Source organism: Protopterus annectens, chromosome 16.part0 (genome assembly GCF_019279795.1).
Source record: "Protopterus annectens isolate FY-2018-M chromosome 16.part0, PAN1.0, whole genome shotgun sequence".
Lineage (NCBI taxonomy): Eukaryota > Metazoa > Chordata > Ceratodontiformes > Protopteridae > Protopterus > Protopterus annectens.
The window spans coordinates 516,056,086-516,083,990 of record NC_056750.1 but is presented as its reverse complement, the minus strand read 5'-3'; the positions used below and the strand labels follow the sequence as shown (position 1 = coordinate 516,083,990).

Genomic DNA, 27,905 nt, shown 5'->3' with positions numbered 1-27,905 from the left:
AGTGCTGTCTGGTTTTGTCTTATCTTTATAGCTCTCCCAGCTGGTTATCAGTTGAATGTTTTCAGAGATCATCTCCTAGCTATTTTTCTATCAGATTGTCTCTTGGAGACATGATGATCACATACAAAAGTGATACTAAGCATACATTTATTTGCTAGAAAAAAGCCTTGAAATATTCAATATTATTTTCATTTACTTGCTTTCTCTTAAAATATGTTACTAGAGTAAGCTAAAGGCTTTAACCCAGTTATTCCCCTATGCAAAAATAAGAAAAGCACACTAATTTTTCTTCTGCCATGCTCTTGTAACGAGAGATGTTTTTATACATTGCAGTGTCTACATTTTTCAACTGAAAAGGAAAAAAAAAAAACAGGCGCACCTGTTAACATTAGTATCTCTTTTACACTTAGAAATAAGAGAACACTTTACTCTATAGCATGTAAAGAAAATCATGCACTATAAAAACAGCACAGTTAAGAAAATTTTGGTTTTACTTACAGTTAACCCCTCCTCTTCCCCTCTAAGTATTTTATGAAGATTAATGACATGAAGTAGGGCATATGCTTTAGCGTCCCCTACAAGTTTAACAAAGTCCAAAAAAGTTAAATATTTTCAGATTTTCTTGTTCTGTCATATTTCACAAATATAATTCTTGCTTTGTAATCCCTCATTTGCCAATTTCCAAGTTACTGGTTTTGTTCCTCCTGTTCATCACCCTCTCCCAAATCCTGTCTCTGCTTCATTTTCAATGTACTCTTAATTCTTCTAGTTGTGTTTTCCTTCTGTCAGTCATTTTCTATTGAAACATTGGAAATGGTTTCACTGGCACAGTCTCTCTTGTTATCTTTATTATTAAAACAAGCAGCAGCAGAATATTCTTGTGTATCACAGCTCACTTTTTGCTGGACAAACTGTTGTATTTCCTCCTTAGCATGTACTTCATCAAAATGATTTCATCCCTCCAGAAAGAATATTTTGAAGATAGCTGGGTATAGCAGTTTGAATCTCATGCCTGCTTCTCAACATTCCCTCAACAGTGGTATAAATGTACTCTTCTTTTGCCTGGTGTACAATGAGTAATTCTCCACAAACACTGTGCTGTCTCCCACTTTTAGTATTTTGTCCTTCTACCACAGTTTTGTCAGAAGTAGCTGCTTCTGCTGGTAGGATTGCATCTTTACTATTAAAGGTCTAGGTTGCTTTTGCATACCCAAGTTTGGAGCATACAAACGATGTGCCCTTTTAATTAGTAACTCCTGCTTTGGAATACCAGTCCAGAAGCTTATTTGTGCTTTCATAAAAATAAGTCTATTCTTTCCAGCTTCTCTGGTACAGCAGAAAATCTCATGTTTTTGCCTATGTGCTCTGTCCTTTAATTGCATTATTTTTTGAAACATCTTTCTTGTGCAGTCTCATTCAATCATCTTTTTCTTCATTTCGACCTTTGATTTTTGCAGTTGTATCACCTCATCTGAATACCTGTTTAAAGCTTCTTCCATTTTTTAGTCTTTTTTGTTTGAGATGATATACTCCATCAGTGTATTGTTTATTTGAATCAGGTCTGTGTGCAGTTGTCTTATACTTCCCTCTAGGCGACTGGAAGTCGTATCTGGATTTTGCACCTCTTTTTGCTTAACAGCTGTAGTACTTTTCCCAGTCAGTGTTTTTTTTTTCCCTCGCCTTTTGAAGCCGATTTTCCTTGAGGTTTTCTGTACTTCTTTTTTCCTGGCATTGAGGCAGTGCACTTACTAGACTGTTACTACAATTTACCCAGAAGTATAAATCCACTGGCTTTCCCTGCTAAGTTTCTGTTTTCACACTGAGACAGCTAGAATTAAGCTGTTACTCAATGTGCATTCATCTTGGAAGTCCTGGTCTGGGGAAATTTTTGGATGTCTTTTCTATCAGCTTTCTTATTTCCAGGGCTGCTGCCTTACACTGATTGGGGGAATTTGGGAAAATGGATGAAATAATCTCTGGATACGATCCTCTGCACCCAATTATCTCCTGTGAAGGATGCTCATGCTTCTTGATGTAGAGACAAGCATCCCCCTGACTACCTTCACAGAATAACTGCCGAGTAACCTTTCAGGAGCACTGATAAGGAGGTTTATCTTAAAAAGAATCATTGAAACCCTGACTCTGCGGGCCATCTCTGCCGCGAAGATGGCGTCTCCCACTGAAGTTCCCCCCTCTGCATCTGGAGGAATGATCTTCTTGTAAGTCTTGGAAAGGATCTTTGAACTTGTGAAAAACAGATCTTTCTACCTCCTCTAATTCACGGAAGAGAGTGTCTGAGGAGCAGAAAAACGGATCTCAACAGCAGACAAGGTCTTTACATCTTGCTCACTTCTGAACATTTCCTTCACCTCTGAGCCAAACAAAGATGTCCAATCAAAAGGAGCACTAAAGAATGAAGACTTGAAGGGCTCCACAAAATTGCACAGGTGCATCCAGGAAGGTCTCCTGACAGTTATGCCCAAACCCCCCACTCGTGAGGTACCCACTGCAGCAAAGGATATCAGCCTCATGGACATCTTAGAAATGGACTGAAGGGTGGCCAGTTGTTAAGAAACCTTATGATCCTCCACAAACATGGATCCCAAAAAACATTTGGAGAGCTCTTTTGTCAATTCTCTCTGCAACCTTGCAAAGTGTCAACATCCAAAGATCTGGTGCATTGTGAACAACAGACCAGGAAGCAAATACAAAATGCACCAAACAAGCCTGTATACGAACAATGTTCATGTACTGGTATAAAAATGGTTATTAAATCAGTATGCTTTATTCTGATGAAGTCTTCTATGTGAAAGACGAAAGCGCTTAATCTTGGTGTGTTTTTACTGCAATAAACAGAGTTCGTATACATGCTTGCTCAGTGCATTTTCTATTTGGAACCTTGTAAAGTGTGCCAAGTAATTCAGTGACCACAAGGCAAAGGTTGCATCCATCCAAAGCCCTAGACTCCTTGTTGGGGGAATGGACAGATGAGCTGAACTCTGCAAGCTCTTTCTTAGTGGCTGCTGCCACAACCATGTTAACTACTGGGATCCCCTTGCTGGGCTAAAAATTCCATCAGTGCACTTGGGGTTAAGCGCCACAGTATCTGGCTCCTTCCATGCATGACATGAAGCAAGATTTATCAGTTCCATCAGCTAGGCTGGGTGCATGGGTCACCCAAGGCGTAGCTGGGCTAGATCTGAAGGGCTCCAGGAACACAGATTCCTACTGGGAAGAGGAGTTAAAGACCATCTATGTTTTTGCTTCAAAAGCTCCAGAATTTCACCAAAGGAGATGTCCTCAGGTGGAGATCTGGGAGACGCTTCGTCTTCATCGAAGTCGGTGTCCTTAGAGATTCCAGAATGGAATCCAAGTGTCTCTTTTTACATGTTCTCTTCCTAGGGACTTCATCAGGGGCTGGTCTAGTGAGGTACTGGAAATGATAGGGTAGTCCCAAGGGACTAACTGGAGGGTTGATCTGGTTGGCTAACCTGGTGGGATAGAAGTGAGAGACTCAGAACTGAAACTCGCCAGTGGAATAAAGATAAGATCTGAAGGGGGCAAGGATGTCCTCTCCATGCAGAGAGAAAGCCCTCTCCACTATCTTAAAGGCAGAGGGTTAAGAAGAACCAGAAGCTGGTAGCACTGGAGCAGAAGCCCTCTGTGCAGAGTCCAAAATCCCCCCAGACCTCTGTCCCAGGGAGGGAGCCAGACTTGAGCTGTCAAGCGCTGAAGCACCTAGAGTAAGTACAACTTCAATAACTTTGGAGTTGACCCTAACCCTCCCCTTGGCGCCAACACTTTGGCTCAGTGCCTCTTCTAGCTCCAAAAGGATCAGAGCTGGATGACTCATGAAAATGGTCAGAGTTGATGAATGATGTGCCTTTGGATCCAACGAGGATACCCTCAAGGATCTCGGATTCGAGGGCTCAAAAACCACAGGATAGATAGGAGAAGAGATATCAATTAAAGGTTGGTGGAGGGCAGGCTCATGGGTCCAAGGGGAGCTGCAGCCAGGATTACCCCATCTGGAACTGAGCTTTGAGTAACTTAACTCATCATCCTATCCAGCTCTGCTTCAGACAAGCTCCTGGAGAACCTAAGGGAAGAGATGGTAGACGGTGGCCTGGATTGATTCCACAGAGTTTGCTAGAAAAAATGTGAAAGGAGTTGAGGAGAGACTGGCTCTGGCAAGTATCGGGGTGACAGGATCCAAGGTGATTTGGGCATGGAGAAGTTATGACCCGAGGGAGTTGGATTTTTTAAATTTTTGAATGAGGCTCGGTGGTCAGAGCTGTGGATGGCTAATGGTCCGGAGACCTTTTCCTGGAGCCTTTTTCCTTTGGATCCAATTCAGGATTCCCTTTTTAGGACCTCTTAGAGGATGTTTGAACCTCAGTAGCTATAGAAGAAATAGAAGGAAGGCGGCCCTTTAACTTCAATTTATTCCTTTGGTCACTAAGAGCTCTGGATTGTGCGGTCGGCATCTAAATAGGCCACACCCAAGCATTAAACATACTCCCCGTGAGCAACAGAATTGCCAATTTTATGCCACACGAAGTGCATTTTTTAAAATAAGTTGGCTTATCTGTCATGACTTAAAATATATAGGAACGGGGAAAAACTTTTTTTTTTAAACAGAAGAAAAAAGTACCAACGATTGTACCAAGGAATACCCTCTAAAGGGTAGGAAAAAGGACATAGAAAAAGAAGAAGAGAGTACCGACAATGGTACTTATTAGAGTACTTAAGCTACTAACAGGTAGGAAAAAGGACTACCTGACGGACAGAACCCAAGAACTAGACAGTAAGGGAGGACAGGTTTAAAGATAAGCAAACATCATTACAATGGAATAAAGCTTACAACTCGAAGACTGAAGAACACTGATTGCTCAAGAGAAGGCAACACTCATCTGGGCGATACAGCGGCAAACAAGATCTGAGGTATGGTAGGTTAGTGGGGTATTGTGGGTAAAGGGGAAGAGCAACACACAAATCGAACCTCCTGCACGGGAACAATTGCATGACACCAAAATTAAGATAAATCCAGAAAAACAAGCTGAGCCAGCAAACTGTGACCTAAAACACTATTTATTCTTTACAGTAACATAAAGACAGTTGACCAGACCGGTTTCGGCTGGTAAGAACACACAGCCTTCATCAGTGTAGAGCAAAACAGTCAAATGCTGCAGTTTAAATACATACAGATGTCATACTATTGGCTCATCTTCAAAATTGCTCATTAAGGCCAGGTGGGAACAATCCACCTAACTTTACAATCCATTTCTTTTCTTTAGAGTCTAAGATAGAATGCCATCCGGTTTTATTAGATTTGTTGCCCTTAACCATGTCAATAACCATAAAAGTGAATTTAGCAGTTGTGTGTGTCTGACTATGTTTGTACAAAGCATTATTAACTTTCTTGTTTTTAATATTACTTACGTGTTCAGAAATTCTGAGCCTGAGAGGGCGAGAAGTCTGTCCAATGTAAAAGGATCCACAACTGCATGCGGCCAAATAGACTAGCCAGTCACTGCTACAGTTGGCAAAAAATTGGATGTCATACACCCTGGGACAATCCCTTCTTGTGAATTGTTTGGATTTCATGATTTTGTCACAATTAATGCAGTGGCCACATGGGTAGCATCCAACAAGAGGCTCACCAGTCAAAGTAGTTTGTAGTGAATAAGTATACCCTGTGTCATGTGTATGTTTATAGTGGTTAAAGCAAGATGCCAAATTCTTACCTTTGCGAAAAGAAAACAAGCATCTATCCGGTATTATGTTGGCTACTTCCAGATCACATTGTAAAATGTTCCAGTGTCTGTTGATGCTATTGATTAATAAATCAGAGTTCCTGGCGTAAGTTGTTACAAACCTGATGGGGTGTGGTTCATCATGGTTACGTGATTTGTAGGATAATAAATCCTCTCTGTGTAATGTATTGGCCCAATTGCTGGCTTGCAGAACATGTCCCATGTGATATCTCCTGGATCTGAATCTATTGATAAGGTCCCGTCTATGTTCTTGGAAAGCTTCTTCATGGGAACAAATATGCCTTAAGCGTATGAATTGGGATTTTGGGATGTTCCTAGCGATATGAGGAGGATGAAAGCTTGATGCATGGAGGACAGTGCTGTATTCGGGGTGCTTCCTGAAGACCTGTGTACTTACAGTATAGTCATGTTGTCTGTTGATCAAGACATCAAGAAAAGTAATTGTACTTACATGGCAGTTGACTGTAAACTGTAGACCCCATTTGTTGTCATTCAAGTAAGAAATGAATTCAGTTAGATACTCCACATCTGACCTCCATACCCATCCAGCAGTCATCCAAATAACGTCTCCAGATGTCGATTTCCTCCAGATATAAGTTATGGCTGTTACCATAAATGATTTGATCCTCAATAAAGGCCACGAAGAGGTCAGCATATATGGGGGCAAAAGATGCCCCCATTGCTGTCCCCTTGGTCTGCCAAAAATAAGTATCCTGATAAAAGAAGACGTTATTGGTAAGGACATGTTCTGCAAGACCAACCAGAAAGGAGCTAAAATCTGGTTCATATAAATGTGCCACATTAAGCCAATGGGCCAAAGCCTCCAAACCTGCCTTGTGTGGAATGTTAGTATATAGGGCACTGACATCGAGTGTGCACATTAACCAACCCGGTTCCAACTGTGTGTCTGAAATAATTTGTAGAATTCAGTGGTATCCTGTAGACGAGAACGGACATATGACAATAGAGGCTTCAAATATTTAGTCAAGAAAATGGATAATGGTTCCGTGACATACCCCCTGCCTGACACCATAGGTCTACCTGGTGGGTTGACTGGATCCTTGTGTATCTTGGGTAGAAAACAGATACATTGGTTTGCAGAGTCCTGAATTGTTAGCTGCTGAAGCACGGTGGTGGTAATGATACCCACATCCTTGGCAGTAGACAAAAAGTCATCAATCTGTTTCTTAAATCTATAAGTGGGATTAATAGACATTTCAGCATAGTAACGTCTGTCTGCTAGTTGTCTCCTAGCCTCCTTGTCATAGTCTAACCAGTTCATAACAACAACTGCCCCAACTTTGTCTGCAGAAATGATAACTATGTCCCTATTGTTCTGTAACTCAAGAATTGCCTGTTTCTCACTAGATGACAAGTTGTTAGGTTTAAAGCGAATTTCAGAGCCAGAATAATGCAGATCTTTGAGAATGCTGCTCTGAAACTGATGTACAATAGGGTACATTGGAGGAAGGTATTTAGATTTATGATATACAAATTTATCATTATTGTATGTTTCTGCCCCATCACCAAACTGCAACTTCAGGTTTAAAATTCTACAAAAAGACATGCCGTCTTGTGCCAGGACATCTTCAGATACCACAAATCCAGGTATAAAAGTTAGACCTTTATTAAGGATAGACAAATGGGTGGGTGACAAAACAAAGTCTAAAAGGTTCAAAACATTACAATGAACATTCTTATTTACATCTGTGTTACCAATTTCAACAGGCCTTGGATGTTGTCGATTTTTCTTGTGTTTCCTCCCCCCTCGTTTATATTTACCCCTAAAGGGACAAAACCCTGTGCCCTCTTGGGGTTGGGTGAATCCGATGCTGGGAGTATGTCACTGTCTGTGCAGGATGAAGGGTCATCAGTAGATGAACCATTGGCTGTGGGCCTTTTTTGTAGGATAGACCTAGGTCTTTTTCTTTTTGAAGTTCTAGCCGGGTATGGAGTGAATCTAACATGTTTGTTAGAGTTACTAAAAGGGTTGGCACCTTGGTAGTCAAGTTGGTCCCGCTGAAATTTTTTGATTTTTCTGGTTTTGAGTTGCTCCTCAAGGCTCGTGAGTTCATTTGCCACTTTATTTAAATGTTTGTGAAAGAATGTTTCACCTTCAAATTTTTGTACTTCACTACACAGTTGAGTCACTGTGTTGATTTCACGATCAATTATTCTATCGTGATACTTGGACAGGGTTGGTGGAGGGCAGGCTCATGGGTCCAAGGGGAGCTGCAGCCAGGATTACCCCATCTGGAACTGAGCTTTGAGGAACTTAACTCATCATCCTATCCAGCTCTGCTTCAGACAAGCTCCTGGAGAACCTAAGGGAAGAGATGGTAGACGGTGGCCTGGATTGATTCCACAGAGTTTGCTAGAAAAAATGTGAAAGGAGTTGAGGAGAGACTGGCTCTGGCAAGTATCGGGGTGACAGGATCCAAGGTGATTTGGGCATGGAGACGTTATGATCCGAGGGAGTTGGATTTTTTAAGTTTTTGAATGAGGCTCGGTGGTCAGAGCTGTGGATGGCTAATGGTCCGGAGACCTTTTCTTGGACCCTTTTTCCTTTGGATCCAATTCAGGATTCCCTTTTTAGGACCTCTTAGAGGATGTTTGAACCTCAGTAGCTATAGAAGAAATAGAAGGAAGAAGGCCCTTTAACTTCAATTTATTCCTTTGGTCACTAAGAGCTCTGGATTGTGCGGTCGGCATCTAAATGGGCCACACCCAAGCATTAAACACACTTCCTGTGAGCATCAGAATTGCCAATTTTATGCCACATGGTGCATTTTTTAAAATAAGTTGGCTTATCTGTCATGACTTAATATATATAGGAACGGAGAAAACCTTTTATTTTTAAACGGAAGAAAAAAGTACCAACGATTGTACCAAGGAATACCCTCTAAAGGGTAGGAAAAAGGACATAGAAAAAGAAGAAAAGAGTACCGACAATGGTACTTATTAGAGTACCTACGCTACTAACAGGTAGGAAAAAGGACTACCTGACGGACAGAACCCAAGAACTAGACAGTAAGGGAGGACAGGTGAAAAGATAAGCAAAAACCAATACAATGGAATAAAACTTACAACTCAAAGACTGAAGAACACAGATTGCTCAAGAGAAGGCAATACTCATCTGGGCGATATAGCGGCAAACAAGATCTGAGGTATGGTAGGTTAGTGGAGTATTGTGGGTAAAGGGGAAGAGCTCAAAAGTTAGATCCATGAATCTAGACAAGAAAGCCCAGACGGTTCAGAGGATGGATCCAAGATCCATCAGTTGAGGAACAAATGAAAATGACAACTTCCAATCAATATGTTTGGCGTCAGAATTAATTTACAGCATATGGAATCTGACACTCAAATGCCAATTTATCAGCTTCTGTGTTATGGTTCTCAAAGCCCTCCTGCAGTGGATCACTCCTCTTTTTTTTTTGAAGGGACTCAGACACCTCAGATATCCCCACATCTGGCCTCCTACTCTTTAAAAAGGATATAAAGTACTCTGTCAGCTCAGCTAAGGATTAAGTAGAAGCCTAGGAAGTGAAATGGGAGGAGATACTGCCAGGACTAGGCAGAGGCAAGTTGTCAGGCACTGATTTCCGCTTTGTGCCTTCCAACTACAGGAACTGTTGCCTGGAAGTCTTGGGTCACAGATAAAGGACTGAAATCTTGATGTGGTCACTAGAAACTTCTTTGCATACAAGGGTACTGAAAACTCCAACTTCCCCTTATGACACTACAATATAGGCTTCCAACATCAAAGGGTCTTAAGTCTCAATAAGCATGTTAGATATGTTGGTACAGGAGTATGCATGGAGAGAAAAAAAAAAAAAAGACAGCATGGGTGCCTGTACAGCAGTCATGCTAGAAGCCTCGTCCAAAACTTGACTGTTCAGGCGGAGGCTGAAAAAGTACCTCACCAAGCTTAGGACTGTCATACCTAGGAAATACTGAACCATCCATGACGGTGTCTTGGTTTCCTAATGCTTCTCCTCTTACTGCTGTGTTTCTTCCTGAGCAGGAAGCTCCCAAAGGTTTTATTGGCTACCATGGTGGCTTGGAACTAAACTTGGACACTTTTTTGGATGTCATCTCCTGGGGAGGTCCGCACCTTCTTCAGACTGCCATGGGATGAAAGATGCAAAATCAGGCAGAAATCCTTGCTGTTCTCAGGACTGATGCAGAATAAACTCTTAGAATGGAAATCCTTGTGCTGGATTTATTTCCTCCACATATCACACACTAAAGTTTAACAGAACACTCTTCAGAACTGGATTCAGTATCATACATCAGCCAAATAATCATGCAGGATAAGAAGAGAAAAATTCCCTATGGAGCTCTTATTTAGTTGCTGGAAGTAGGATGACCAATGGATTTGATGCCAAGAGAAATATACAGCTATGCACACTACACAGCAAGAAAGATCTGAAGATGACATTGGCTTACGCACACTTTATACCACAGATATACATATACTTTGGTGGGATACTTTACCCAAAGCCTTGGGTAAAGTTAAATCTTAGAATTCAGGCCATCTGCATATAGGCTATCACAAATGTGAGGAAAGCAACAGCAAATGCTATGATGAACATAATGCAATATGGATATTTTTTTCTGAGTACATTCATCAACTGCCATTAGTCTTTTTCACATGGGGATAATTTTTACAATAATTTTCAATATATGAAAAGATAACCCTACACTAGGTGCATTTGAATATGTGATGCATTTGAAGCACAATCAAGGAACGTGATCTGTAGGCACCTAGAACAGTAATTAAAATGCATTGTGATGTAATTGTACGCCATACTTTTAAGGCAATTTCCTTAGAAGCTTCAACATTTGCATTAATATACACAAGCCTTAATAAAAAAGGTGGATTATGATTACCTGACGAGTGGATATTTTAGAGCTACATAGGAGATTACTAGGCTAATGGCTCTGGGGTCCTTACAAGGCTAGCCAAGAGTTTATCCCCAAAAAAGAAACTCCAATCAGTACCTGTCACTCCTGTCAATAAGGGACACAGGTGGAACCCCTGGGACAAATTTGTGGTTACCCATCCACTCATCAATGTTGCACTTGAAGAGGGTCAGCGACGTACTTTGATGTCTATGGGGAGTCTATTCCAGAGACAGAGTAGCCTCGAGGAGACAAGCCTCTGGTAGACAAACCTCTCTTCTCCAGCAGGTTTTGTTAATCTCACAGATTAGATTTAAGCCTTTCAATCGGGTACTATGCAAGGAGTTAGACTTACGGATATGTAGCATCTCTAGAAGAGCAGGGTCTGAGACTGCCTTTTAGGTGAGAGACAGATCACCTCTGAGCAATCTGTACGATACAGAGTAGAGTGACAAGTGACTTCAGCCTGTCCTGATAGGACAGATGTTGGACGCCATGGATTCTCTTTTTGAGGTATTTCTGTGGCCTTTCCAGTTGGCGCAGGTGTTTTGAGAGGTGCATACCAAATGGGGAATTGTACTCAATTATTGGTCTAATAAGGGAGGAGTACAGAGAGGTACTACCCTCCTTTTTTCTAGTTGCAATCCCTTTACTTATGAGATGAAACCAAGTAAAAGACTTTTCTGACCACTGCCGCTACATGATGGTCAAATGTGAGATCATCAACTTGTATACCTAGGTCTCTCACCACAGGTTGTGTGCTTAGGGGGTTGCTGTTAATGTGATAATCAGTAGGGGCTGTGTTTTTGCCAAATGGTATGATAATACATTTTTTGCATTTAACTTAAGGCCATGACTTTGGCACCTGTTATTTGTTGCTGTGAGACCCTCTTGAATATGTTATCATTTGGGGAGTCAATGACAGCACCCAACTTACAGTCGTTCACAAACTCGGTCAGCCACAGGACTTTTGTCTTTGCCTGGACCTCTGAGAAGTAGATGCCAAACAACAGGGGTCCCAGGACAGATCCCTGGAGGACACCACTAGTGACAGGTCTGCTGTCGAAGGTGGTGGCACCTATTTTGACCTTGTAGGTCTCATCAGTGAGCCAGCTGGCCACCAGCCTAATGAGACAGGGATTTATGCCAAGTTGTGTTGGCTTCTCGATGATGCCCGAGTGGGGGATTGTGTCAAAGGCTTTGGCCAAGTCAAGGTAAGCTGTATGTACTGACTTTCCCTCATCCAGTGCCTTGGTGAGTATCTCAAAAAAGTCAACCAGGTTCAACGGGGTGATAGTTTCCAGGGTCAGTAGTGGAACCACCTTTGTGCAAAGGGATGACAATGGCAGTTATCCACTCTGCTGGAATGAAGCCTGCACTTAGGCTATGGTTGAATAGGGTGCTCAATGGCGAGGCTAGTTCTTGCTGGAGATGTTGCAAAATACAGCCTGGGATACTATCAGTTCCCATGGAAGCTGTGTTCTTTGCCTTGGATAAGGCCTTTAACACGATCTATGGAGATGTGAGGTGCGTGGCAAGTATCAAAAATGTCGAATGGGCCTTTGGGGGGGACAGGGGGTGAAGTTTGCACTGAATTTATCTGCTAGCAGGTTGGCTAATTCAACAGGATCACTGTCAATGGTACCATTAATAACTAATTCAGAACACACCTGGGCTTTGCCATGGAGGTTTCTGACGTAACTGAAAAAGGCTTTGTGGTTAGCCTTTGTTTTGGAGGCTAGTTTCGATGGGTCTATATTACGTGATCGAACAGTGAAATGTTTGAAAATGTAATCGACCACTAAATGTCAAACTGTCGGAATGTCGAACAGTTAAATGGAGATCTCCATACAATGTGGACATGGAAGTTTTCCATCGTCTGCACTGTAGTGCAGATCTTGGAGTTGGTATATTTAAACAGCAAGGGGTGTGTGAGGGGTGCTTGCCTCCCTGCTTAGAGCATTTTTATAGTTTGTTTGGGTGTTTTTTTTTTTTTTTTTGCCGTTCAACATTATGCGGCGGTTCGACATTTAGGACTTGATTATTACGTGTTCGAAGATTTCACCGTTCGATCACGTAATATAAACGCAGTTTTGATTCATAACTGGCTTTGGAGATTTTCACTTGTGATCATATTTGCTTGTTGAGGCTAAGGAGGGAGTTTTTCCAGTTGGGAATTTGTGCCTTTTTACCCTTAGACAACAGTTTCTTCCTTTTGTTGTAAAGCCTCTTGATAGAGGATGTCCACCCCATAGTTTGCATTTCCTTGAGGAGCAAGTTTTATTGGCTATGGCTGAATCCATGCAGTTGCACAGGTGCTTGTATACTGCACTGGCATACTGTTCAGCATATTGGTCTGCATCCTCTGAGGGTGGTGGTGGTGTGAAGCTACTAATACCCTCCCTTAGAAGGTTGTAGTCAGTTTTTGAGAAAGTCTTATAGCCTGATTATGGCTGGTGGGGGGCAGCTAGACACTTTGAATGAGACAGACCGATGGTCTGATATCACCAGGAAAGAACTTACAATGTGGGTGGTGCATCGATTGCTCATGTTGGTGAGAACCAAGTCTACAATACTATCTCCTCTTATGGGGGATGAGACAAGCTGGTCTAGTGCGTTAGAAGTGATGAAGTCAAGGAATCTTTGGGTGAGTGCATTACAGCAGGAATAGTTCACCCAGTTTATGGTGGGGTAGTTCAAGTCACCAAGGATCAGGGTGTTAGGGGGTACCTTGATGGACTCAAGTAGGTCCAGGTAGGAGGAGTGGGTGTCCTGAGTCATGGAGCGGGGTCTATAGCCAGCTATAACTTGGATGGGTGTCTTGCCAATTGTCAACTGCACCTGGAGAAGTTCTACTGCATCATGCTGGCAAACCAGTCTGGAGGTGTGCTCGTCTTTAATGAAAATAGAAACTCCACACTCTTAGTCTTCCCAACCTCATTTTGGGGTCAGACTGTGTGAAATGAGGTACACCATGGTAAGGCAGGGGTGCTCTGTGCAGCCTTGAACCAAGTTTCCATGACTGCACTGATTTCAGCATCTTCCAGTGTGAGGAGAGCCTCCAGTGAGTGCATTTTCAGGTTAAGGCTCCTAGTGTTAAGCAGCATGACCTTCAATTTGCTTTCTGACAGACCTTTTATGTTGGAAGATTTGTCTGTGGGACATTGCCTAAAAAGGCACAATGGGGGAGGCAAAAGCATTGGCCAGAATCCTAAATCCCAGTGGTGACAAGTGGAGGCCAACTCTGGCAAAGCATTGCGTCCTGTCAATCATGTCATCCCAAGCAGAGAGATACTGGATCCCCTTGGAATGACACCAGAAACTAAACCAAATGTTGAAGTCAATTATTTTTTGTTTGTATTGTGATATCATTCTTGGTGAAGGTAGGATGCTGCTTACGGGCTAGATCATACCTGCCTGGGATACACACTCTGACAGCTCCATCATGTCTCTCTTCATATAGTCCAGGGAGGCATGTCTCAAGTCATTCACACCAACATGAGCAATGACAGAGTCATACTTGTATCTGTTGTGGAGAGACTTAAGTGCGTGCGTGATGTGGCGGATTCAGGCACCTGACAACTGACCGTGATCTTATCCTTGTCGAGCCTGGTGAGGGGGACATCACTGTGTCTCACAACTGAGTAGCCAATGACTAGTAAGTTTGGTTTAATGTTGTGCTTTATGGGCTGTATGAGTTTATTGTTATGCCTTATGGGCTGTGTCTGTGAGGCACTGGTGTGTTGTCTCCTGTCTGTGATGTGTTTGGTGGTGTTTGTGGAATGTTTGAGTGTGTGTTTTGGAGGTCTCTGCTGTTTACGCATGTTTTTATTGAGGACCTCTGTATAGGTGGGTGTGTGCTGTGCTTGGCTATGTGATGTGGGTGGTGTGGTGTTTGTGCTGACAATCTCCTCTTTGTCAGGGGTACTGACTGAGGCGCAAGAGAGCATGGATTCCAGGTTACTGATATACATGCATTTCTCGCAAGTAGAAGAATTATGTGCTAGGAGAAAAGGGTTGTCAGTGAACATGAAGCAGTTGCTACACTGTCTCAGTATGCCCACGTCAACCAGGCTGGCAGGAAAAACTGATGGGAATTGTCCACACATAGTGTTCTGAAACTTGGAATGATTTGGGGAGAGAGGGTTTTGATAAGGGACTGTCCACAAGAGTGTAGACTACAGAAACCTTCTTAAATGTAAAATAACTGGCCTAAAGCCCAAGTGCTAAAACCAAAACTAAGAGGGTTAGAATAATAGACAAATTTAATCAGGCTACTAACAAGCAGTAATACAGCAGAATAAAACCACTTCAACACTTAAGAGCAAGCAGAAAGAACACAATTACAGTAAAAGCAGCTGAATAAAGTGTAAAAAAATGTTTTTTTTACATGAGTTAAGGCTCATAAGTAACACAAGCAGAAAACTATTATTCAAAATGGAAAGGAATAATAAAATTGGGAAATTAAAGAAATAGGGGGTAGATTTTGGATGCAGATCCTTAAGGAGAATAACAGCCACAAAGAATATTACAAAGGAGCAGAACATATTCTAAAAACTAAACCAACACGAAAATGGAGAAGGAGGTTTTGCTGATAGGGATGACTACAATTAGGGGTCTAGACAATACGCAAGAGAGGGCTAGAGCTTACTGGGGAAAACTGACAAAGGAACCAAGGTGTTGGGGCAAATATCTACAGGAAAAGGTAACACAATGGGAAGAAGACATTTAGACTGCAGGCTAGAGACTGTTTTCTGTATCAGGGATGATATTGGAGTACAAGGCAAAGAGAGAGGGATAGGGGAATCCTAAGTAAAAGACCTGCTCTGGTGGAAATTTAATCTAAAACAAAAGCTATTAACAAAGGGACAATTAGTACAGCATAAAAACATATTGTACGATAACTAGAGGAATCAATCACAAAAGGTAAGAAAAGTTTGGGAAGAGAAAGACTGGACAAGCAAGTCACAAGGAAACAGCAGGGGATGGTTCTCAAATAAGGAACAAAGTCTAAAAGATTCTGGACTTTTTGCTTAGAAGCTTTTGCACTGGTATTTTAATATCCCAAGCAGACTCCAAAGAGATTTTCCTCAGGGAGATGGCAAATACTGGAGGTGTAATGGGGAAGAATGAGGTAACTCAAAACATAAGTTTTGGGAGTGTAATGAGTTGGCAGACTTTAAAAATTCTCTCAGGAATACTATGTCAGAAATACTGGGTGAGCAAATGGATGTAACTAAGGAAATTATTTATTTATTTATTTTTAGCTGGGATATAGGATCTGAATTGCGTATGCATAGCAAGGCCTTGTTAAATTTAATTCTGGCTGCTGCCAAAAAAACAATTACTAGAAAATGGAAATTAAGTCTACACCAACTGTATTTGAAGTACTGAATATTGCAACAGAAATAGAAGAATTGAAAGTGGGATCTTTCGAAAAGCCTAGGAGCAAATTACATGGAAAAAATGGAAATTGTGGGAACAATACATGCAAAATAATGTTGTTGAGGAAGAATGAGATTTAAGGGAAAGTAGGACTTGATCAATTTATGTAAAGCTGAACTGAAACATACAACAAAATATATGTGATGTATAACGTTTGCAACTGAGAATATATTAACATGGTTTGTTATTTTCCTCCCCATTCCCCAACTACCATAAAAAATAAATAAATAAATAAATAACGTTTTTATAGTCTTTTGTCTATGATACTATATTGCTATCAGTGTTTCTCTTCTTTCTAGCACATTACCTGGGCAAATAGCATTCCTCTATAGACAAAATCATCTTCCAGAACTGTGTTTGGTACTCGCGTATCAGAGCATTTCCACACACCTACAGAAATGAAAACAAAGAAAGCTTGGAGAGATTTATGTAAATAAAGCTACATCTTACATTTAAAGCAGTTTCTCCACAGAATTATATAATGTGGTATTTGACCCAGACATTCGCGCATTAATCAGTTGGAAACTTTGATCAAGACTGACTTCAGGCTTTGTAATGGACAAGTGAAAAAAAAGGAAAAATGGAAAGCTATTACTGCTAGTTTATTACAAGATCAAATGGAAGTATGCAGCAGTAATGAGTATATAACGTTTCTTGTGAGTTACAAAGCACAGAATCAATGGTCAGCAATTAATTCCAGTTATTAATGCTATCAAAAATGTACACAAATGTATTTACACTACATGCAAAGGGAAGGAGAGACAGAAAAATATTGTGAGGTGGATACAGCACAGCTGTTGCTATAAAACAAATGACAGTTATGTACTTACCATAAGGACAGATGACCAGCTTCATGATAAATGTAACTGGATATTGGGAAGCTTGGTAACAAACTCTACATGGCTACTTAAATCTCTCCCTTTTGCTCAGCATGCTCTGTGTGAATACCCTCCTCTCTATATCACTGGTATGCCATGCAAAACAGAAAGCATAAAAATAGACCTTGCACACTTTACAACCAAGCATTTCTTTTTTGTTACTGAAGGATATGAACAAATGGGAGTCTTTTCTGAGCAAATTAGTTTTACTCACAGTTTGATCTGACAATAACATCCATGCAGTGCAATAAGCATTACTATCAGAGGAATTATTGAAAAACAACTGAAGTTGAAATTACTTAATCACTTAAATTTAGTGGCTACCTTTGACATGAATGTAGAATGTGTGCGTATGGAAGCTCTGTTTTATGAAAAACCTATGAAATTGCACGATTTAGGCTTTCTGTAAAGCAAGGGACTCTTCTGTCTGAGGTTACTATGACTAGAGTTTGCAAAGATAAAAACTTTAATTCTGCTATAGAGGCTGGTTCAGGGGGATGGGGTGAGGGAGTGTGCTTATCCAGTGCAAAATATAAACCTCGTGGAGGAACAAGATCCTTGAGTGAAGGGTGTACACACTTTTAAAGATGAGAGCATAGAACTAAAGTCTTGATGGAAGTTACAAATAGCAACTATCTGCAGCTTAATAAAATATCTGAAGCCTGTGGAAAAAAATTGTAGCAGGTAGTCGAAGACTTATGGTATAGGAGCAACATAAGGACTTAGTACTAGGGGTCGTAGATTCAAACTACTTGAGGGCTGCATGAAGTAAATACAGATGAAAGACTGCTACAAAAAGCAAAAAACAACAAAACTCAACAGTAACCATAAAATCATACAATAAAAACAGGAAGTCTGTGCAAGTTAGTTTTATTGTATTTACTGTAATCTGCTTGATAAATTGTACTAAACATATGGAACATTATAGATAATGCATTTTACCTGCGGTGGTGGTGCTGCGGTAGCGTTGTCGCCTCACAGTAAGACGTTGTTCTGCTCGATTCTCAGCTAAAGCTTCTGTGTGGAGACATACGTGAATGGGCGTACCTTCGTTGAAGGTTGTGCGTCAGGGCTGGCAACTAGGCACGTAAAAATCTACTGCCAATCCTTAGCGGACTGGAGTTCCGCTGTGGCGACCCCTAACCGGGAAAAAGCCGAAAGACACAATATAGATAACGCATTTTAAGTACTATTATGTAAAAAAAACCCTCAGGCAACATCCCCTTCCCCCAGCATGTAAGATATATAAAAGTATTTTTATGCTGCTGAAGTGTTAGTTATCCAGGTGATGCATAAAATCTCCAAACTACATATCTGTCAGGAAAACAGCAAAACAGCAGTTCCACCTGACACTGCACTCACTTTTCCTTTTCAGAATTTCAACAAAAAGCTTGTGGTTGAATAATGAATGCTGGACAGCAAAATCATTTAATACAAAAACGTTACTGACCGACTTAAGACTAGCAAGCAGACACAGTCTGACACAAATGTAAATCTGTACATGAATATTTCAAGAAACAACTTCAAAACAGACATGAAACTTTATTAATATGATGCAGACTTTTCTTACTAGAAAATTACACACCTGTTCATCTGGAACAAAACTGCATTATGAATTAAACAGTTGTTCCTGATACAAAATATATTCCATCTTTATTTTCAGTTCCAGACACTAACAAGCTTTCATTTTCATCAATGAAAGTAAGACAACAAAATCATTTGTAAATTATATTATTGACGGACTTGCACTGGCAAGTATTCCCTGATACAGCAAGATACAAGGATGCATATTTGCTTAAACCCCAGATATATTTTTAAACACCTTTATTAAAATACTGAACAGCAAATCACACCAACTGGGCCTCGAGTCAGAGGAACAAGTGTATAATCCAACAGGAACAGTAAAATTCCTCCACACGACTCAGCAACTTAAAAATAATTGCTTTATTAGTAAAAGTAAGCGCTTTCGCATTCTGGTCTGAACGCTTTAGACTTTAATAAAATCACTTTAAACAACTACTACTACTAATATAGAGGGTAGTCATTAAAGACAACCTATAGAATGTCTAGCTTAATTACATCATCATTCTATGACCCCCCCCCCATCAAGTTAACAATGCTGCAACTAGAAACTTTAGACTACTAAATGTCAAATTCATCATGTTCAATGTCATAACATTCAAAACAGGAAAACACTCACCTGACTTGCAAAAAATATATATCATTTACAGTTTATGCTAAAAATGCACTCATACATAAATAACTATATCCACTTATAACAAAACATCAGATTCTAAAATGAATAGTAACAACTCCAAACCATACATACTGTATGAAACATATGCAAGATATCATCTCGAATTCTTGGCCAAAGCCAAGTAAAAGTAGTACTGCTCTGGGAGCTATACAACACATTCAGTAAAACCTCATATTATATAAGAAGTAAACAAGGACTGGTGACATAGAATGCTCTAAATCCTGGCTTCCCAAACAAATATTTAAGTAGCTCCAAATTTTTCATGCTAGTTTACTTTAATGGCTCAATTTTCAGCTGAACAACAAACCTTAATCATGTTTCATTTCATGGACAAAACACAACATTTTGAAATGAAAGTATTCATTGATACACTTCATAATTAAATCAACTTTAAAAACAGAAGCATTAACTAAGCTCTAACTTCAAAGATGTTCAACAATGCAGTGTTAGCCATTTCTTATTTCAATAAAAGACTCATTCTACATATGACATAAAACTTCATAATAGTAGCATATATTAACATCTACCTTAGTAAGCCCTACTGTTGCCACTGATGAAAATCAAGGCGACATTTAAAGACATGCAAGTAGGTGCGTGCTTGAATGGGTGTGCCTTCGTTGAAGGTTGGGCATCAGGCTGGCACCGTAAAAATCTACTGCCAATCATAAGCGGACCGGAGTTCCGCTGTGGCGACCCCCAACCGGGAAAAGCCGAAAGACATTACTAAAGAAAGAGCGCCACTGGTCACTGAACCTGTATTTATAGTTTTCAAGCTCCCTCTAGTGGTAAATTACTACATTCAAAAACTTCATGTTAAAATAGAGAGGCTGCAAACTTAAAAATTGTTTTCAATAAATCAAGGAATTGTCTAGTCTCTACTTGATAAGCAATGTTGTACAACATACCATTAATAAGTCTTTTTATATAAAAACTTATCGTAGATGCAGTCAATATCTGCTTAAAATCAAAATGAACAGACATTTTAACTACAGCATATACAAGGTACATAAATAAGAGAATAAGAATGTAGTCTGCAATATAATTCAGAACTACTAAAAATAAAAATAAAATAAGTAATATGGCCATGCATGCTATGCATCTCCAAAAATAAGATAAATGAAAGATAAGATAAATAAAAGTAAAATGAAATAATAATGCAACTACAGAGCATCCCAAGTCTCCATGTAACCATCTAGTATATAAAAGTGTGTCCTGCCATTGCTGTACTATAGATCTCTACTAATCAACCTTGGAGTGTCTAAACAAATCCATCCCTCAGGTGTTAAGAAATATATATATATATAGTATAAACTGCAATAAATAGCACCTAGTGTCTAAGGGGCCTGTTCTTCAAAAAAGGTTTCAAGGAAACTGTCATTGAGACCATAACCTTTGTCGGTTTGTAACCTAATTATCCATTTCTGTTCCTGTGCATCTGTAGCATTTCTGATAGCCCCCTTCCTCAAATCATTCGATGTAAAGCCTAACACTAAAAATTTAAACCAATGTGTAGGTCCTGCTTGTTGGACATGTTTTGCTGTACACAAGGTGGCATTTCCCTTGTTGATCTTGTACATATGCTCTCTAACTTGTTCCCCCCACATAAAATCTTGTGCATGTGGCACAACTGACCAAATATACTAAGCTTCTGGATGAACAATAGTCTATTATATTCATCGTATACATCTGTGCTGTGGGTGGATGTACAAATACATTGGTATTGGCCATGTAATTACAGTACTTGCAAGTACCACAGCTGTAAGTGCCACTCTTGGCACCTTCAATTCTAGTAAATGTGGAGGTATTTTTATGACACACTAGTTGTTTAATCGACTTACTGTTTTTTTTATATATGATGTGCGGATGTATTCCTGCTATCCGTGATAACTTCTCATCAGCTGAAAGTATATGCCAATGTTTTTGGATAATTTGTTCAATATCCTTTACATCTGATGTATATAAAGTGAGTTTACAATGTTTTTCTTTGTGAAAGCCTTTCGTGTTGTTCAAAATTTCTTTCTTACTAGAGAAATAAAGTCTTGCTCTACTTTTCCTTTTTTAATTAGATCAATTTCTTTCTCATATTTAGATACGTTATAGCCTCTGTCAGCCAACTCATGTAAAAACTTATCTGTATGTAAATTAAATAATTATTCTTTAGTCAGTCTAGATATGTGAAACATCTGCCCTTTTACTATGTTCTGAAATATGTGAGGAGGATGCATGCTAGTTCTTAGCAAGATTCTATTCTTCCAACAAGGTTTACGATACATTCGGGTACTCATACTTCCTTCTAATTTACTAATAGTCACATCCAAAAAGTCTATTTTATCTTCTGAGGATGTCATAGTAAACTTTAAAAAAAACAGTGGTCGTATTAATATATTCAAGAAACGGATGTAGGCTATTCAAATCTCCTGTCCATAACATAAACACATCATCTACCACAGACCAGAACGCGAGAGCACTTACTTTTACTAATAAAGCAATTATTTTTAAGCCGCTGAGTCGTGTGGAGGAATTTTATTAACTTTTAACCTTTATTAAAATATCACTTAAGACATAAGCACACATACATTAATAGAGAAAAAACAAACCATATTAACATTTTTTCCATTTACACACATTATACGTTTTCTTTCTTTACAACTGTCTTTCAGTCCAACATTACATACATCACTCAATTCCAGCCTTCCCTTAAACCTCACTCTTCCCTACTGAACATTATTTTGCATATAGTGTTCCCACAAATTCCATTTACTACTATGTGATTTACTCATTCTCTTATTTAAAGATCCCACTTTCAATTCTTTCATCTCTTTTACAATATTCAATACTTCAAATACAGTTGGTTTAGCTTTTGATTTCTATTTTTAGCAACTGCTTTTTTGGCAGCCAACATAATTAAACTTAAGACCTTAGTATGTTCTAGTAAACTTAGATCCTGTGTCCCAGCTCAAAAGCATCTTTTTCTTAGTTGTAATCATTTATTTGCTCATCCAGTATTTCTAAGAGTACTCCGTAAGAATTTTTTTTAAATCTGTCAATTCATTACATTCCCAAAAAAAACACGTTCCTAGTTGCATCTTTCTTCTCCATAACATGTCAGACATTTGCTATCTACCTGTGGAAACATTTCTGGAAGTCTGCTTGGGGTATAAAAGCACCTAGGTAAAATCCCTCCAAACAAAATTCCTACACCTTCTGGACTTTGTTGAAACTTGTGAGCCATACATATTTCCTCCCACTGTTTCCTTGTAAACTGCTTTTCAAGTCCCTTTCCCAATCTTTTCTAACCTCCTGTGACTGATTCTTATAGCTATCCTGCATTATTTTATGTACCATACTAATTATCCTTCACTCAGACATCATTGACAAACTCACCCAGCTAGGTGTCAACCCTCATCATTAGATGGGTCACTAAGTGGCTCATTAATAGAACTCAGTCAAAATCGGGGAATCCACCTACAAGAGCAGACCCATAACCAGTGGTGTTCCACACACAGGGATCAGTCCTTGGACCCCTACTGTTTGGAATCTTTCTCCGAAGTACAAGCTAAAGTGGGTCTTACACAAACAAATGGCTGGTGCCAAAATCATGGCCTTAAACTCAATGCAAAAAAAATTGCATAATCATCCCTTTCGGTAAGACTGATGTTCCTGCTAACTATCACATCAATAACACCACCATAAGCACGCACTTAGTGGTGACAGACCTGGACACACAGATTGACAGCAACCATACCTTTGATCACCATGTCTCCACAGTGGTAAGAAGGGCATTCTATACTGCTCATCTCATAAGTAAGGGCATTGCCCCGAGGAAAAAAAAAATATATATATATAATCTCCCTGTAGTCTTCCCTCATCAGGCCAATAACTGAGTACAATGCCCTTTTTGGTATGCACCTTTCCAAGCATCTGCAGCAATTGGAGAGACCACAAAGGTTCCTCACAAGGAAAATTCAAGGTCTTCAGCATCTGTCCTATGTGGGTTGTCTGAAACAACTGTCACCTTATTCGGTTTCACACAGACTACACAGAGGTGATCTTCTGCCTTGCATATAAGGCAGTCTTTGACCCTGCTTTATTAGAAATGCTGCATATCCACAAGTTAAATGTTACACAGGTTTTTACTTGCTCTAAAGGCCTTAACCTGGTTATGTGACATTAATAGAACATGCTGGAGGGAGAGATCCATCTCCCAGAGGTTACCACACCTCTGGAACAAACCCCCAATTCATGTCAAGCAGAGCACCTCATTGGCCCTCTTCAAATGCAATCTGGACAATTGGATGGGTAAACTTAAATCCACCCCAGGAGTTCCACCTGTGTTCTTCTTGGACAGGGAAAAAAGTGCAGATTGTGGAAATAAGGGTAAAACTTGGATAGGCCTGTAAGGGTCCTAGGGTCATTAACCTAGTAACCTCCTATTAAAGAGCAATTTCTATTCTAGGTTCAACTAAAAACTCCACTAATGCACGCCTTTCACTTGGGATTCCACTATCCTTTTCTGTTTGCCTATATTGTGATATCAATCCCTCACAAGGAAGGCAGTCTCTCACCTGCAGTCCAAACAACTTCTTGGCCTATTTCCATTTTTACCTTTCCCTCTTTAGTCATTTGCTCCAAATACTTTGGTTCCTTTGCTAGCTTTCTCCAGTAAATCCCAGTTCCCTCTTGCCTACTTTCTGTACTTGGAATCATCCTTACTGGCAAAATCTTCTCTCCATTACTGTGTTGACTTAGTTCAAAAGAATGCTTTCTGCAATTTAAGCATACAGAATAATACATTTATATTCTCCTTAAGGATCTGCATCCAAAATCCCACTCTCTTCTTATTTCTTGACCTCCCACCCCTCCATGCTTCGTTATCATCCCTTTCCACTTCAGATTATAACCCTCTGCTTGTGTTATGTATATGAGCCTCAACTGTTTAGCTGTATAATCTCCCTTTAAATTGGGCAATTCTAAACCAGCTTCTATTGGAAGGATCAACATTTCTCATTTAAGTCTTGTCCTCTTTCCCTACCAGATAAATTCCTCCAACTCTATTATGGTCTTCAACTTTTCCTCTGGTTGATAAAAATCTGCCTGACCTGTATACAAAACTTTGGGGACTAAAAACAGTTTCACTGCTTGTATCTTACTATCCATAGCCACAAAAGACAGCCCTCAGTTTCTCAGTTTGGTGTTATCTTTTTAGGCTCCTCCCTCAATCCATATTCCTAAATACTTCATCTTGTCTCCATAAATATGTGTACTGCTGAACCAAGTCATGAGAGGGTACATAATTTCCGGTTATAGCCTTTGTTTTATCTTCATTTATTTTATTTTGAATTTGTTAACTGGGGTACAAGCACTGATCCCAGTGAACCCATTTCAGTCTTGGCCTAGGGAAAAAGCCATAGACGCATGGCATTATATACAGACAGAATGACAAAATGCAAGATGTGTGTGTGTGTGTGTGTATGTATTTTTTATATGTACATTTATATATATATATATATATATATATACACATACACACACACACACACACATTTATATACATATGTGTGTGTGCATATATATATATATATATATATATATATATATATATATATATATATATATATATATATATATATTACCCCCCCCCCCATAAAAAATGAATATCACAGTTGGCTTGAGGGTATAAAGGCAACAGATAAATGACATATAAAATGACTGAAAAAATAACATAGCGTATACATGCATTAAACAGAGTGGCATCAGAATTGGTCTGCTGAAAGAATCACAATCAAAAACAAGAGTAGACAGAGTATGTACACAAAGGAATGGAATGAAGTTATATGACCACAAAGGTAGCATTTTCCATCTTCCTGGAGTCTTGAAATGTGCTTTTATATTTGTAAATACAAAATAGAGTAAGAAGACTCATCTTTAAGGAAAAAAAGAGACAGATTCCCATAGTTTGGGACCAAAGACTGAGAAAGCATGGTCTGTGCAGCGAAACCTGGTTTGGAGGAGAGGAGAGTACTTAAGAGATCTAAGGTTGTATATCTGGGCATCTCTGAATAGTTTAGAAGTAGTGGAGGGAAGCTGTCATTCTTGATAAGTTTAAACTGTTGAGAGGCAAGTAGAAAGTCAGCATGTTTCGATTAAATGAAATGCATTAATTTTATATCCTGACATGACATGAAACAGTCTCAAAATGTTTGTCAACGAGATGTCTTTTTCTAGATTTATCAAGTACAAAATATCTGCAAATAATGCCAACTTTTCTTGATTACCATACTAATGATATGCTTGGAATTCTGAGTCCCTCATCATCATTGCCAGTGGTTCTAAATATAAAGTGCATAACAAAGGGGAAAGATTACACCCCTGCCTGGTTCCTCTGTTCAAGCAGAACTTGTCAGAGAGGACCCATTCAAATAATTCTTGCCTCTGAGCCTTCATACATCCTCCTAACCATCCTTACTTTATCAGAGAATGCGAATATTTCCATTGCCCTACTCAAAATCCCAGCATACTCTCGAATACGTTCTCTACATCAAGACCCAACAATAATAGCAGTATTTTCTATCATTCTGCTTCCCTCTGGACTATCAATTTTCTGTTCATTTTGGCAAATATTTGCTTCCCGTCTACAAAACTGCATTGATCCATATCAATTTTGTCAAAACCTTTACTATTCCTTTAGCTAGTATAGACAAACTTTACAATCATGGTTTAAAATCGAAACAGGTCTAAGAGGCTGGGTCCAATGGGTCTTTACTTTCTTTGGATAATACAGCCACCAGAGCTTTCTTCCAAAACGCTGATGCTTTCTCTACTTTTAAAGTACTACTAAACAAAATCTTCCAAATCTTTATCACTTTCTTCTCTTTTAACTTCCACAGAAATAACATCTGTTCCTGGAAACTTCCATGCAGACTGATTATATGTCACCATTTTTATCTCATCTTCTCCTATCTTAACTATTAGTAGTTCAGCCTCACCTTCCTCTAATCTTTCCATCCATCCACTAACAACCCCCTTTTCCCATTTTTACACATGGGGTCGGGGGTGTCACTAGAACAGTGACAATCGTATAGAGCCAAGGTTAACACAGCCAGGTGGCTAGCCCAGCCTCAGTAATTCTTCCACACAACACTCACACCTATGGCCAATTTAGTGTGTCCAATCCACCTACTGCATGTCTTTGGAATGTGAGAGGAAACCAGAGCAGCTGGAGGAAACCCACGTGAATATAGGCAGAACATGCAGACTCCACACAAGCAGCAGTAATTTTAAGCACAAATCTCTCAGTCCATACCTCTAACCAGCTCTGTACTTGCAGAACATAGCAATACATGGACAAATTAATTATGTTTCTCCTCACTTTGATATTTTAAAGCCACACCCTCAAAAGAAAATCAACTTTAGTATAGTCACTGGCAAGTAAAGCAGCATTTAACATTAAGTAATAATCACTGTACTTAAAGACTACACAATGAAAGAAAACCTAGATACTTTGTCCATAATAACTATAGTTAATTTTACACTATAAAATGCATATTCTACAAGTCTATCAAACTATCCTTTATTACTGACTTGCAACAAATAGTTCAGCATCCCACCCTTCCAGGGAAAGCAGGACCATTTTTTAGTTGATCCAAATGAACAGACGAATGAGGATGAAAAACTCAGATGAGGTGTGTAAAAATGGTAATTGAATATTTTATTAAGAAATGAGCGTTTCTGCACCTACCAGGCTGCTTCTTCAGATCAATAAAAACTAAAAAGAAGTTATGTTCTTACCATAACGTTCCATGTGAGTTGTTAATTTCGCCTTCATTCTTTACTGATAGGTTTGGAGCCGATCCCTGGGCTCCAATTCGGCCAACTGCAAAGCTCGAGGCCAAGTCCCTATCCCATGATGCACCTAGAGTTACCTCAGATCTTGTTTGCTGCGTATAATACCATATGTCATTCTTTCAGTCCCAAGAGAAAGGTATACAAGGATTGAGTAACCAGGACTGATCCAGCATCTTGGTCATCTAACAGCCCAGGAGGGGATGGGGGGGGGGGTGTAAGAATGAAGGTGAGACGAATAACTCACATGGAACGTTATGTTAAGCACATAACTTCTTTATATGAAGTTGTTTTATCTCGCCATTCATTCTTTACTGATGGGAAGTGTCCCAAGCACCATCAACCTTGGGTGGATCACGGGAGTATGTTTCTCAGGACCATGGATCCAAAGGAGGCCCTGTCCCTGGAGGCCTTGTCAACTTTGTAATGAGTGATAAAGGTATGGGGTTTTGACCAAGTGGCTGCTGCACAAATGTTATCAATAGGACGCCTGGCCTAAAAGACATATGTAGAAACTGCTCTGGTTGAGTGAGCTTTAATTTTATGATTCAAAGGCATATTGGCAGCTGAATAAGCAAAGGTGATACAATCAGATAACCGTTTAGACAGAGTTGTTTTTGTCACTTGTCTACCCTTCCTGGAGTTTGAAAATGAAAGAAAAAGCTGGTCTGATTTTCTGAAATCTTTTGTTGTATCCAAATAAAATCTGAGATGTCTGTGAACATCAAGTTTGTGCAGCATATACTCTAAATTGTTTGAATGGTTGGGGAAGAAGACTGGCAAATCAATAATTTGGTTGAG

General features: G+C 39.7%; 1 protein-coding gene across 1 annotated transcript in view; it reads right to left on the bottom strand.

Annotated features, from left to right (window-relative positions):
* The window catches only part of GLE1 (GLE1 RNA export mediator), a 1,828,321-nt gene that overhangs the window by 201,714 nt on the left and 1,598,702 nt on the right, over positions 1-27,905 (bottom strand). The window contains exon 14 of the mRNA XM_044058440.1: positions 16,435-16,517. Coding sequence (XP_043914375.1) covers positions 16,435-16,517 — 83 coding nt within the window. The remainder of the gene's footprint in view (positions 1-16,434; positions 16,518-27,905) is intronic.